At 39.0% G+C, this 13,719-nt stretch overlaps 1 protein-coding gene and 1 long non-coding RNA gene across 4 annotated transcripts in view; one reads left to right on the top strand and one right to left on the bottom strand.

Moving 5' to 3' along the window:
* Positions 1 to 5,573: 5,573 nt before the first annotated feature.
* Positions 5,574 to 9,072, bottom strand: LOC116736017 (uncharacterized). The gene is made up of 3 exons (XR_004342477.1): positions 8,921 to 9,072; positions 6,501 to 8,209; positions 5,574 to 6,372 (listed from the first exon to the last, which is right to left on the bottom strand). It is a non-coding gene; the product is annotated as an uncharacterized LOC116736017 (long non-coding RNA).
* A 187-nt stretch (positions 9,073 to 9,259) lies between these two features.
* Positions 9,260 to 13,719, top strand: part of LOC116736015 (potassium voltage-gated channel subfamily C member 1-like) — a 55,635-nt gene continuing 51,175 nt past the window's right edge. For all 3 annotated transcript variants that reach the window (XM_032588226.1, XM_032588225.1, XM_032588224.1), the window contains exon 1: positions 9,260 to 9,825. In XM_032588226.1, coding sequence (XP_032444117.1) covers positions 9,283 to 9,825 — 543 coding nt within the window. In that variant the 5' untranslated portion in view covers positions 9,260 to 9,282. The remainder of the gene's footprint in view (positions 9,826 to 13,719) is intronic.

The following is a 13,719-nucleotide window of genomic DNA, read 5'->3' as shown; positions in this document are numbered from 1 at the left end:
ATTGTCATCTTGGAATATGCCCGTTCCATTTGGGAAGACAAAATCCATTGATGGAATAACCTGGTCATTCAGTATATTCAGGTAGTCAGCTGACCTCATTCTTTGGGCACACAATGTTGCTGAACCTAGACCTGACCAACTGCAGCAACCCCAGATCATAGCACTGCCCCCACAGGCTTGTACAGTAGGCACTAGGCATGATGGGTGCATCACTTCACCTGCCTCTCTTCTTACCCTGATGCGCCCATCACTCTGGAACAGGGTAAATCTGGACTCATCAGACCACATGACCCTCTTCCATTCCTCCAGAGTCCAATCTTTATGCTCCCTAGCAAACTGAAGCCTTTTTTTCTGGTTAGCCTTACTGATTAGAGGTTTTCTTACGGCTACACAGCTGTTCAATCCCAATCCCTTGAGTTCCCTTCGCATTGTGCGCGTGGAAATGCTTTTGTGTTCACAATTAAACATACTCCTGAGTTCTGCTGTTGTTTTTCTTCGATTAAGTTTAAGTTTAAGTAATCACCGATCACGATCATTCAGGATTTTTTTCCGGCCACATTTCTTCCTGGAAGACGATGGTTCCCCACCATCCTTCCAGTTTTTAATGATGCGTTGGACAGTTCTTAACCCAATTCTAGTAGTTTCTGCAATCTCCTTAGATGTTTTCTCTGCTTGATGCATGCCAATGATTTGACCCTTCTTAAACAGACTAACATCTTTTCCACGACCACAGGATGTGTCTTTTGCCATGGTTGTTTAAGAAATGAGGAGTTACTCATTGCATCAGCTGGGGTTAAATAACTTGTTGCCAGCTGAAAGATAATCGCCTATGCAGTACTTATCCAATAGGAGGCTTGTACCTATTTGCTTAGTTAAATCCAGGTGGCGACTTTTTTTTTGGCCAAGCAGTGCATATATATATATAATGTATGTATGTATATATCCTCATATAAATATATAAAGGTAAAACAGTTTTTTATTCCATCCACTTTAATTACTCCTTATATTATTTTTGTAAAAATGCTTGCATGTCACCATTTTGCCATGACACAGAACTTTTGAAAAATAAAAAATTACTTTTTGATTTTGATTATGCACTGGAGGATCATTAAGCCATGTTTCTCGTTGAATTCATCGATTCTCTTATTTTGCACCATTGGTCTCACAGATGGAGCAGAACTGAGACCTAACGGTAATTCAACTAACCGTACAGGAGAGGGTGCTGCCTGCTCTGGAGTCATTTTCCTCCATACAATTCTATGAAGCCTCAGAGTATGGCAGGCCAGTTTAACATAAATTCGCTTTTGCCTGACAAGCCGTAATGAAAAAAATAAAAATAAAAAAAATCTAATTTTCTGTTAAATTTGTTTAGCTAGGTAAAACCACACTGACATCTAGATGTCAGTCTGGTCTCCTTTTAAGAGTGAGAGACACCTGCTATGCACAACAACCTGGTTACACAAAAGTAAAATAAATTAAAACATATGCACAAATTTAAAACAAATTACAAAACAGTTTAAAAGCAATGGCACTGATTGATATGAATATTTTGCATGTTTTTAAGAACTGCTTAAAAAAGGTACAATGAAATAAGAACTGAGATATTAAATTCAAACTGGAGCTGATTGTTTGCTTCCCTTTTTCTGTTCGAACACATGGAACATGTAAGGGAAATGTTGCTGGAGCGTAAAGAATGGGCAGTAACAGTTTGTTGTAGGAGAGGATTTTTAATAAACTGGAGCCAAGCCGAGTATTTTTATAAATCTACACTTGATGACTTTCATATCATCAAGTGACTGATATTTCCGTACGCTTAAAGGAGCCCATACAACTCACAATGATGTTGTGTAAAACATCTGCTACCTGATACAAACCTTAAAGCACAATGATAGACGGTATTCAAGGATTGAAGCCATTTGGTCCAAGCATTCATATACAAAACATGTCCATAATCCAGGAGTGGTAAGACTGTTGCTAATACCAAGTTTGTCAGCTTTATTACTAGTTATAAAATTATTGTACATATCAGAAATATTAGTTTTGAGATTGACTAATTCATTGTACATATCTTGAATTGAAGGCTCCATATAACCTAGTGGTAAATCTGATGTCATTTCTACTAGTCAGAATGTTTTTAGAGATATCACAAATAGGTATTTTGTCTAGTAAAAATATATTCACATATATCTTAATTTCCTAATATGTCTAGTCATAACCCAATTTCAGATGTCTGGAACGTAAATGCAGTAAAACTGAATTTATGTTCAAATGGCCTGCCATACCCAGTGATCTGCAGTCGGGTCTGCAGTTGTTTTCTATGGAGACTTTACACCAGCCATTCAGCACATCTTAAACAACCTTCCGTGAAATAAGTATTGTCCATCTAAAATGACGAGCTGCACAGTGGTGAAGTTGGTGTTAGATAATGGAGGGTCAGGTATTTAACAGGACAGCCAGCACTGCCAAAAATATGAGGGGCCGTTTAGGACAAAATTTACGTTTTGTCTTTCACACACTACCAAAAAGTCTCGCATACTCCAAAAAAGTAGCCTCGCACACTCCAAAAAATTACGTTTTGTCCCTCACACACTACCAAAAACTCACGCATACTCCAAAAAAATAGCCTCGCATACTCAAAAAAATTACGTTTTGTCTCTCACACACTACCAAAAACTCACGCATACTCAAAAAAATAGCCACGCACACTCAAAAATTACTCACGCACATTCAAAAAATACGCAAATTGCGTATACACACACTACTAAAATGTCACACACACACACACAAACGTTAACTTTCTCGCTCACATACACTACTATCAGCTCGCTCACATACACTGTACTAACAGCTCGCACATTCACAAACGTTAACTTTCTCGCTCACATACACTGCTAACAGCTCGCACACACACAGACGTTTATCTCTCACATACACAAGACTAAAGTTGAACACACACACAGTACTAAGACTCGTTTTATGTATGTGTGAGAGCGAGACTTTTTATGAATGTGTGAGAGCGAGACTTTTTATGAATGTGTGAGAGCGACACTCTTCATGAATGTGTGAGAGCGAGACTCTTTTTGAATGTGTGAGAGCCAGACTCTTTTTGAATGTGTGAGAGCCAGACTCTTTTTGAATGTGTGAGAGTTGTCACGGAAGAGGCGGGGCATAATTTTTGGATCAAACTGCGCATGCGTAGATCCTAAACTATAAGTTTCGATTGTTGACTCACTGTATGTTCTATTACTTAGTATATTTGTGCTTTTAAATATATATAGAACGTTTAACTTTCTTGTAGATTAAATGTGCTATAGAAATAAATGAATCTGATTGATTGATTAAAAATAGCAAAATTGCTGTAGTACAATCTGTCCACTGGGTGCCAGATTGTAGCACTGCGGGCAGTCGTTGAATCGTTTAATGCGCCTGTCAAAGTGCTGGTTGCCTCCGGATAAGATAGAATGGTGTTTAAAATGGCAGCTGCCTGACCAATTCTCTCTCGTTTCGAATTAGAGTTAGCCATGTTCGGTATAGCAAACTCTTTCTTCTTCGGCACTAGTTGGCGCCGGTTAATAATTCCTGTAATACTGGCACCCAGTGGACAGATTGTACTACAGCAATTTTGCTATTTTTAATCAATCAATCAGATTCATTTATTTCTATAGCACATTTAATCTACAAGAAAGTTAAACGTTCTATATATATTTAAAAGCACAAATATACTAAGTAATAGAACATACAGTGAGTCAACAATCGAAACTTATAGTTTAGGATCTACGCATGCGCAGTTTGATCCAAAAATTATGCCCCGCCTCTTCCGTGACAACTCTCACACATTCAAAAAGAGTGTCGCTCTCACACATTCAAAAAGAGTCTCGCTCTCACACATACATAAAACGAGTCTTAGTACTGTGTGTGTGTTCAACTTTAGTCTTGTGTATGTGAGAGATAAACGTCTGTGTGTGTGTGTGTGTGACATTTTAGTAGTGTGTGTATACGCAATTTGAGTATTTTTTGAATGTGCGTGAGTAATTTTTGAGTGTGCGTGGCTATTTTTTTGAGTATGCGTGAGTTTTTGGTAGTGTGTGAGAGACAAAATGCAATTTTTTTGAGTATGCGAGAGTTTTTGGTAGTGTGTGAGAGACAAAACGTAATTTTTTTGAGTATGCGAGGCTATTTTTTTGGAGTATGCGTGAGTTTTTGGTAGTGTGTGAGGGACAAAACGTAATTTTTTGGAGTGTGCGTGGCTACTTTTTTGGAGTATGCGAGACTTTTTGGTAGTGTGTGAAAGACAAAACGTAAATTTTGTCCTAAACGGCCCCTCATACAAAAACGTGCTGGATAAATTCATTGTTATTGTCTGTTACTGTTATTGTTACTGAAATCCATATCAATATCATAAAGGTCTCAATTATTGCTTGATTGATTTATGTTTATCAACGTGTCTAAGATGAGAGAAAACATGTCCTGTATCTTGGTGCCTTCTAGTCACATGTTGCCAAGCACCAGGGCCGGTCCAACCCTTTTTGGGATCCAAGCAGAGTTTCATTAGGCCTCACCATATCAACATGTCATTCCAAAGCTACTCTATGTATGTAACATACTTACTATCATTAGCGTTGTTTGTAATTAGCTTATATCATACCAGTGTTATTATGGCTGTTAGTTTTAACCTTATGGAGTAGCAGCAACAAAAATTTTTGATTTTGAAATACAGAGTGGCATTTAGATAGTTAATGTTGTGCACATTGTGAACTTTGTTAAGATCTAATCTGTGAAAATGTGCACATTTGCATCCTTGTGTGACGAAATGGGAGAAGAGCATAAAGCCTTCTTGCTCCATATGGAGGTCTGTGGTTGTTGCGGGGCAAGGTGAAGCACCGCAAGTATGAGCTACGGGACGAACATTTAAAGAGTTTTTTTTTTTTTTTTTTTACAAATGACAGATCTGAATATTCAAATGCTAATGATGAGTGGGGTTAAAGGTTGGTATGGCAGATATATTTCACCATCTGAATAAACTGAACACATAAGAACTTGCTGTCAAGCACAGATAAAATAAGTGCATTCTGTTTGAAAATGGATTTCTGACAATAACATGACATGTCCAAAGGACTAACCTTGAGATGTTTCCACTCACAGAGAAACAGCAAGATTCCAACACTACTGCACTGTGAGATAATAGTTAAACATCTGAAGACTCTAAAAGAAAAGTTGTCATTTTATTTGTCTTCATCCTTCACTGAATGCCTTGACTGGATTAGGGGCCCATTTAGATCATCATCAGTTGTTGGAAAGGACATGACTGTAGAGGAGCAGGAGAAACTAACTGAACTGAAACAACATCGTGTTTAAATGCGAAGATTTGCTGATGTACCTTTGCACAGTTTTTGTTGCAAAGGAGTTTCCCATTTTGGGCCAAAATCACAGCATTAGCCAGGGCCTTATTGACTGCCTATACCCTCTTGGGAGTCAACTGGATCTGTTAGTCCCCTTTCTTGCTTCTAACCCAATGTTTCTTAATCCCAGACCTCGGGAACCACAGCTCTTCACGTTTTAGGTGTTTCCCGCCACACACCTGACATAAATATATGGGTGAATAACAAGCTGCTGCAGTATAGAAGATGTTATGCAACCATTTGAATCAGGTGTTCTGGAACAGAAACACATCTAAATAAAATATTAAGGTGCCTGAGAACCAAAATTGAGAAACGCTGCTCTTTGTACCGGGGGTCTATAAGGTCAGCTTCCCCTGGAATTAAACCATTATAAAAGTTCACCATTCCAAAAAACTGTGATTTTAGTTTATTGTTTATTTCTTGTGTCTAGTCCTCTCTTAGTTACCCTAGTTTTGCTGTTCGTTATGTTCAGTTATTCTTTTATGACAGATTCATTTCCTAGTCCCCAGTGTGCCTTCCCTTGCCCCGTGTCACTTCCTGTTTCTCTGTCTCCCCTCACACCAGCAACCTGTTAGCTCACCAGTATCTAAACCTTTCTCCTGCTCACGCTCCTTGCTGGTTCACCCGGTGTACCCCGTCTATTCCCCTCGTCATGCTCCTTGTGTTCCTGGTTCCTGATATTGTTTTCACCTGGATGGCTATAAGTTTTGTTGTTTCACCATCTTTTTTTCATTAAAACCTGCATCATCTACTTGATATCTCAGCCTATCTGTATTTGGGTCCACCAATAAACCACTCAACCACTCAAGAAGAAACAAGCCCACAGGACCCAGCAGATCCCTTTTCGGAAGAGATTTTTATTAACTTTTACCGACTATTAAAGAGTACCTCCACTCCAAGTCAGATTCCACCCCACTGCAATTTTGTGCTACACAAATGGGCTCCTCACCTTCCATCATCAATCATCTCAGATCTGCAGAAGAGAAAGCAGAGGGATCGTCAGGCTGCTTTCACAAAGTTATATCTTCAGACATTTCCACTACAATCACCACCCACATTTTCATCTGATACTCCTTCCTGGACTCCACCTATGTCTCCTACCTCTGCTTTCCCGATTCTGTTGTCCTCTCTGCACCGCTTGCTCCACTGTGATCTCCAGCCTCCTGAGCTTGGCTGAGGACCTTAGTCTCCATTCTCTGAGGGGGACGAGGACGACCCACATCTGTCTCCAGTGCCTGATTCAGTGCCTCTACATGTGTCCTCGGTGCCTCTAAGTGGTCCTCTGCTCCTCTACATGGGCCGTCTTCCCCAGCTCCAGAGCCTTTACGACATCCCCAGGTCTCAACGGAAACCTTAAGGACCCTTCTTCTGGCGCCGCAGTTCTTCAGGCACCAAGCTTCTTTGGCCGACGCTCTTTGGGTCTTCCTTCATCCCTGGCATCCTCCAGACTCTAGCTTTCTTTATGAACTTATTAAGAACTCTAGTTTTGCTTTTCTTCTTTTAAGTCCATTACAGTAATCCAGCTGAAGGGATGGATAACCGTCTCAAAGTCCTCAAAGAATTGGCTTTATTTTGGCTAACTAAAAATAAAAATAATTTAAAATAAATAAACATTTTCATCAATTAACCCTGCCCCTCAACTTTGATGGATGAGTTTGACAGATAAAATAAGTCATGGTGGAACTGCAGGAACAGGAACCATGAAACAAATAAATGCACATTTAATTATTAATACATAGCACGTGTTTTAACTTTCAATTTTAATAATTTAATGGAATACTATACAACTTAATTATATATACACAATAAATTCCTTAAATTTTTAATGACATTTCATTAATTATTTAATTATGTCACTTTTAACCCTCAGTTTAAATGGCAAAATCTGGTAACTTTGGTAAAAGGAGAGAGGAGAAGAGATTTCATTGGATTAGCCAACTATCCTACAAGAAAATCAGGTCAACAAAAAATATTTTGATTTTTTTGGTTTAAGTTATAACAGCCCTGAGCCGTGAATTGCGATGGCCAACATGGCATTGCCAATTACTCCAGATGGCCAGTCCACCTATGAAGCTGGCTTGCCCTTACACAGGCAAGCTACTGTGGGACTGTGAATACGTCCTTTGGAGAGTCAGGGAAGTAACAGCAACAACCTTCCTCACCACGTTGGAAAAACCAGGCAGATAGCAAAAACTAATCCCACACTGACATGTTTTATTAACGACCACTGACAAAGATTATTTTTGGCTTCGACGTTACCCCTCTCAGCTTGCTGTAAAACATGTTTGATTGCAGTACCAAGAATAAGTAATTTCCTCCTTACATATGAATCACGGTCTGGTCAACAGTGGACACTAGTTAATGTGGTGGTTGAGGGTATCAAACTGAAAAGGCTATATAGCCCAATAGAGTGTAAGTGTGTGCTCCTGTGATATTGGAACAGGCTCATACTGTAGTGTGCTGCACAGTGCTGCAGGCTTTTCTCAATAGACCGACACAGCACATTAGCTCTGCACCAGAGAAAGAGGCAGAGATAAGTGGGGAGGGGAAGGTATACGTTTTTGTGTGTACATGTGTATGTGTTAATATCATGTGCGATTGGTATGTAAGGGATGTGATGATGACGATGTTGAAGACTGATTGATAGGCAAAAAGGATGTAATATTTGAGGAAAGTAGAGTGGTAAAAAATTAGAAAAGTCTAATGAACTGATGGTCTGCAGTATTTTCTGCATTTTCTGTGGTGCTCAGCAGATACTCGTTCTGCTGCTGGTCTCCCCCCTCCTCTTTGGTTAGTGGTACAGGGACAATCTTGGAAAGAAAAAAAAGAGAGAGAATGTTTAGTGGGCATAAAAAGCTGTTCCGTTCTCCTTTTGCTGTGTTCTAATTAAGTAAAGTGCTTTAGTAGATTGAAAGATAGTGGGAAGTGATGCGGAGTAGAGGGTGGAAAGGACACCAAGGTGTTTTAGTAATGAAAACTTACTTTAATGTAAGATAAACAAATTTTACATAAATTATGTCCGGACTTCATAATTTATCTAAATTTATGAATACACGTGAATGTTTTCTCCAATAATCTTTACGTTTACATCATCAAATTAGTAATTTCTCCAAAATAATAGCACATGTCAACTTTCTAATCCAGACAGAATTTCCAGAATTATTCCAATAGAAAAAATGTATAATGAACCTGGGATGTAGCACTTTTGAAAGATTTCTGCCAACTTTCAACTGAACCACTGAACCACTGGTTAAAAACACAATTCAAAACCAGTCATTCAAGAAAAAATGTGTTTGCGTGGTTACATTAACGTTTGTAAAATTCACTTCACTTGAATTGAATCTGAATTGTATTGTATTGTTTTAGACATTTTTTGGAATTAATTTGAATGAATGATCATTGAAACTGATGAATCCTTTCATACATCCATTACCATTGCGGATTCACGAGTGGTGAGCAAATCTACTGCATGGCAGTTTGTGATCAGGTAATTATCAGTTTGTGATCATCAGAAGACTTACCGGTGGTGAGCGGTCTACCTTCAGGTACATGGTATTTCTGGGCAACTTCTTGAAAAGGAGGCAGTAAAACAAAAGAAAGCACGATGCTACTGAACAAAAAGCTGCATTAGGCTTAATCATCAAACAACATGAAATCTGTAATTTCTCTCTTCCTCTCTCTCTCCGTGTGTGTGTGTGTACTGTGTGTGTTCTCTGTCTCAGAAACACAATGACCAAACTCCTCCTCTTTTCGTGAATTCTGCTGCCCTGTTTTTTTCACTGGCACTGTCCTGACTGAGTGCTGAGCAGGGACCAACGGTGGATGAGGGAGAGCATCATCCACAGCAGTTGGGCGCAGGACCGAAGCATGCCCCAGGGCAGCCATGACTTGCTCGGCTTCAGACAGCGAGAAGATTGTGATAAACTGCGGCGGGATCCGACACGAAACCTACCGGAGCACTTTGAAGACATTGCCCGGGACGCGTTTGTCTTGGCTGACCGAGCCCGATGCCTTCAGCAACTTCGATTACGACCCTAAGTCGGACGAATTCTTTTTCGATCGCCATCCAGCTACCTTCGCTTTCATCCTAAATTACTACCGCACGGGTAAGCTCCATTGTCCGAACGATGTCTGTGGACCATTATTTGAAGAGGAGCTCGCCTTTTGGGGCATTGATGAGACTGACGTGGAGGCGTGCTGCTGGATGAACTACAGGCAGCACCGCGACGCAGAGGAAGCCTTGGACAGCTTTGAGACTCCGGAGCCAGACGTACCTGAGGATGACCCGGCGCTCACCGGCGGAGTGGATGGAGACCTAAAGCGGCTTTGCATGCAGGAGGACGGCCGCAAAGCGACTTGGTGGGAAGTATGGCAGCCCAGAATGTGGGCGCTGTTCGAGGACCCTTACTCCTCCAAATACGCCCGGGTGAGTGACTGGACAGAACTCCAGTATCTATTTACATTTTTTAATGCTAATGTTCCTAACATTTGTTTCTGTGCGCTCTATTAATTTGGTCCCTGGTATATGTTAAACTTCTGGTGTCGCCAGTCTGAAAGATTTCAAGCATACTGCGGCTTTACCCCCCAAACGAAACTGACATATTTTCATTAAACAATTTAGTAGTTGCAACTTTGCACTCATTAAGTAGTTTAGATTCTTTCTTTGTCACTCATGTTTTCCCATTCATGTGCAGTAGCATGGTTCGATTGATAACATAGTGGCAATTTTTTCCTTTTTTCCCCTTTTTGTGGTTGGGATTACTGAGGTGTGTTGTCGTTAGAAGATAAAAGTTGAGGTAGTATATTTCTTAAAATATTCTGTTTTATTTATAAGACTGTATGCCTGGTAATCTAAATAATAGGTCCATGTATGTTTCTGATAATTTCTTTTGTATCTGAGCTAAAACGTTTTTAGTCTTTTTGGCTTCTGATGCTGAAAAACAGAAATTGAAACTCTGATAAAACAATATATTAAAGAAATACCCCTTGCATCTATGTTATACTAATACTGGCATTTTTACTTTAAATAATAGAATTAAATTTTGTTTATGGATTTATTAATAAAAACAAAATATGATTTATTGTTTTATTAATAATAATTAAAAAATAATTAAATTAAATACATTTCAAGATACAGTATATACAAAAATATTGAAGTGATATGTAGATTTCTTCCTGAAGAAAGATCTAACTCTTTGTATTGCAAAACAACACTTCTGACTTCTGTTTATTGTATTTGTTGGTGCATAGTGGAGCAATGAATGGAGAGTGGTGGATTGCATGGGGAAGTACAGAGACACATATTAACGTTCACCTGTAAACAGATTTCTTTTTTATCTTTTTTATTTTTATTTATTTTTATTTTCCTGACAACTTTTGGTGCAACCCAAACGTAAAAGTCTGTCCACAGAGATACACTGATGACCCCTTCCTGTTGGTACCTCTTCGTGGGTGAGACATATTAAGCACCAAGTGAACAGTTTGTCCTTAAGTCTGACGTGTTAGAAAACTGGGTAGCATAAGCATTTGAGTGAGTTTGACAAAGGCAACATGGTTATGGCAAGAAAACAGGACAGTTTCTGTGGGATGTGTCTGGATTGCAGTGCACAGAGCTGATCAAAATGAATCTAGGGAAAAGAACACAGGTGAACCTGTGACAGAGTCATGGTGCATTTATGCTGGTTGCAGAGTGGAAGCTGTGTGGTCCGATCCAATAAATGAGCTACTGTAGCTCAACTTACTAGAGAAGAAAATTCTGGTGCACTATGTATTTTGACAGTGCACTGCAGTTTGTTGCATATGGTGCTGCATAGAAGCAGAGACCAGTCAAGGTGCTTATGGTGACATCTGACTGCTGTCAAAAATGAACCACCAATAAATGGAAGGTAATGGTTTGTTCAGTGAATTATGTTTTCTTTTGTATCACATGGATAGCTGATTGGGCCCACATTGCTTCCTTAAGGAACATATGTCAAAGGATCTGCAATGGCAAGAAGGCAGTGTGATATTTTGGGCAATGTTATGCTGGGAATCCTTGCCATCCATGCGTATGTTACTTTTTCATTTATATGTAGAGCCTTTCTGCTAAACTCATTCCTCAACAGGTCTAGTTCAGCAAAAAGCTCAGGATCTATCTCTCCTCCTACACGACTTTGACCAACAGCTTTCTGTCACACCTCAAATATGTCACCTAGCTGCTCATCCATGGATTCTGCTACTTCTTAATAAAGCAAGAACATTTTGTCTTCTTCTGATCATAGTTGGAAAACACAGGGGAGATATTTCCCCCAGGGCCGAAGTAGGTGTGTTTTTTAGGGTTAACTCCCTCTTTTGCCCATGATGGGGACGAAGCACATGAAAACACAGTGGCACTGAGGTGCTGAAGAGATAACTGTTTAATAGTTTCTATGTTCAACAATAACAGGACGCACAGGCTTTTACTAACTACTGCTGCTCCGGTTGCCGTCTTCCTCTGTGCCACACACACCGTCTCTCATTCGATCCAAAACATACATGTTACAACATGCAATGCCCCCTTCTGACCGGAGGACTGCTGTCACACATCTTCCTCACCCACACAAAATATACACACTACCTACTGAGCTCCTTATCACTTATAACAGAGGTACTTTCCACAACAATATATTGAATATTCTATCAGACAATGTGTCTGTAGTGACTCATGTTATTGATATATTGTGTAAGTGCGGCTCCTACATATTGTATAGCCCTACATAGAATATTGCAAGAGATCAATAAAGTTCTTACAGAATTCTGGCTTCGTGAATTGCGCTGCTCATGGTGGCACCATGTTGAAGTATCTTTGTTATGTTAGTTCTGATTTGTTCTTTATTTACAGTTTTTTGGAGTTGAATGACCTGTGTAAATAATTATCCCCTCTGGTTTTGGATGGATTTTTGCTCTTTTATGTTTAATTTTTGGATACTTGTGATGTGCAACAGTTCTGACAAGGTATTAGATAGATATATTTTATTACAGACTCAGAGTCCAGATTACATAAAAGGAAAACAAAGACAATAAAAGAATAAAAGTACAATAAAAAAACGACTCCTAGCCATTCAGAAGGCAATCATACCAATGTCTCCAGAGTACAGATGAGTATTTTACTGCAATATATTTAATATTAATCAACAGTAGTATAATTCTATTATTAGACTCGTTTAAAAGACAAAATAAATTTATACATAAGCTTTCTTAAAACAGCCATCAAAGTGCTGATGCAAGTAGATACAAACAGTTCACTGGCACTGGTCCATCTGGGTTTACTTAACAAGAGTCTCAGTGCATCATTATAAGCCACCTTCAATCTTTGAAGACTGGTTTTTTAAAAATTGCACCACAAATGTGCAGTATACAATGATGTACAATATGACCTAAACAAGTTCAGTTTCACTTCATCAGAACAGAATCCAAACTTAAGGACAAGGATATTTGCCTGAGTGTATAACATTCGAAAATGACGGTAAATGTCCTCATCATCAGACAGATGGTCTGTCAACACATGGCCAAGATATTTTACTTCACTTGAGACATTCAATAAAATCCCAGACAATTTGAAATTTGGAAATACTCTATTTTTGTCCTCCTTAGTGCGACAGATCAAGATGATACTTTTTGATGGATTGAATTTTACATGAAGTAATTCACCATATGCTGAACAGACATTAAGCAGCTCCTGAAGACCAGCTGAACTTGGACTAAAAACCACTATGTCATCAGCATACATTAAATGATTAATAATAGTATCACCAACTATGCAGCCAGTTCTACACAGGTTTAGCTGCTTAGAGAGGTCATTCATAGAAAAATTAAACAACATAGGAGATAAAATGCTTCCTTGTCTGACTCCATTGAGGACAATAAAGGATGCAGACACACAGTTGTCCCATTTCACCTGCATGGTTTGATTAGCATACCAGTAGGACAGACATCTTACTTAGGAACGCCAGCTTGGCACAATTTAAAAAATAGTTTTCTATGATTTACACGATCAAAAGCCTTACTAGCGTCTAAAAAGCACAGAAAAACTGTAGAATTTTTGCTGTTATAATTTTTCAGTAATTCTTTTAGGCCATATCTACACATATCAGTGCCATGTTTGGGCTTGAACCCAAATTGATTGTCAGTGGACATAACTATCTTTGCAAATTTTGGCAAAAGAATTAGTTCAAAGACTTTAGACAGTGTACTAGCTAGGGCTATAGGTCTATAGTTATCAGAGCTGCCAATTTTACCAGCTTTGTTTTTAATCACAGGATACTTCCTGAAGAACATTCATCAAGGATTCAGGAATAAAACC

Source organism: Xiphophorus hellerii, chromosome 16 (assembly GCF_003331165.1).
Source record: "Xiphophorus hellerii strain 12219 chromosome 16, Xiphophorus_hellerii-4.1, whole genome shotgun sequence".
Classification (NCBI taxonomy): domain Eukaryota; kingdom Metazoa; phylum Chordata; class Actinopteri; order Cyprinodontiformes; family Poeciliidae; genus Xiphophorus; species Xiphophorus hellerii.
The sequence above is the reverse complement of the archived record's forward strand: the minus strand, read 5'-3'. Positions and strand labels throughout refer to the sequence as shown.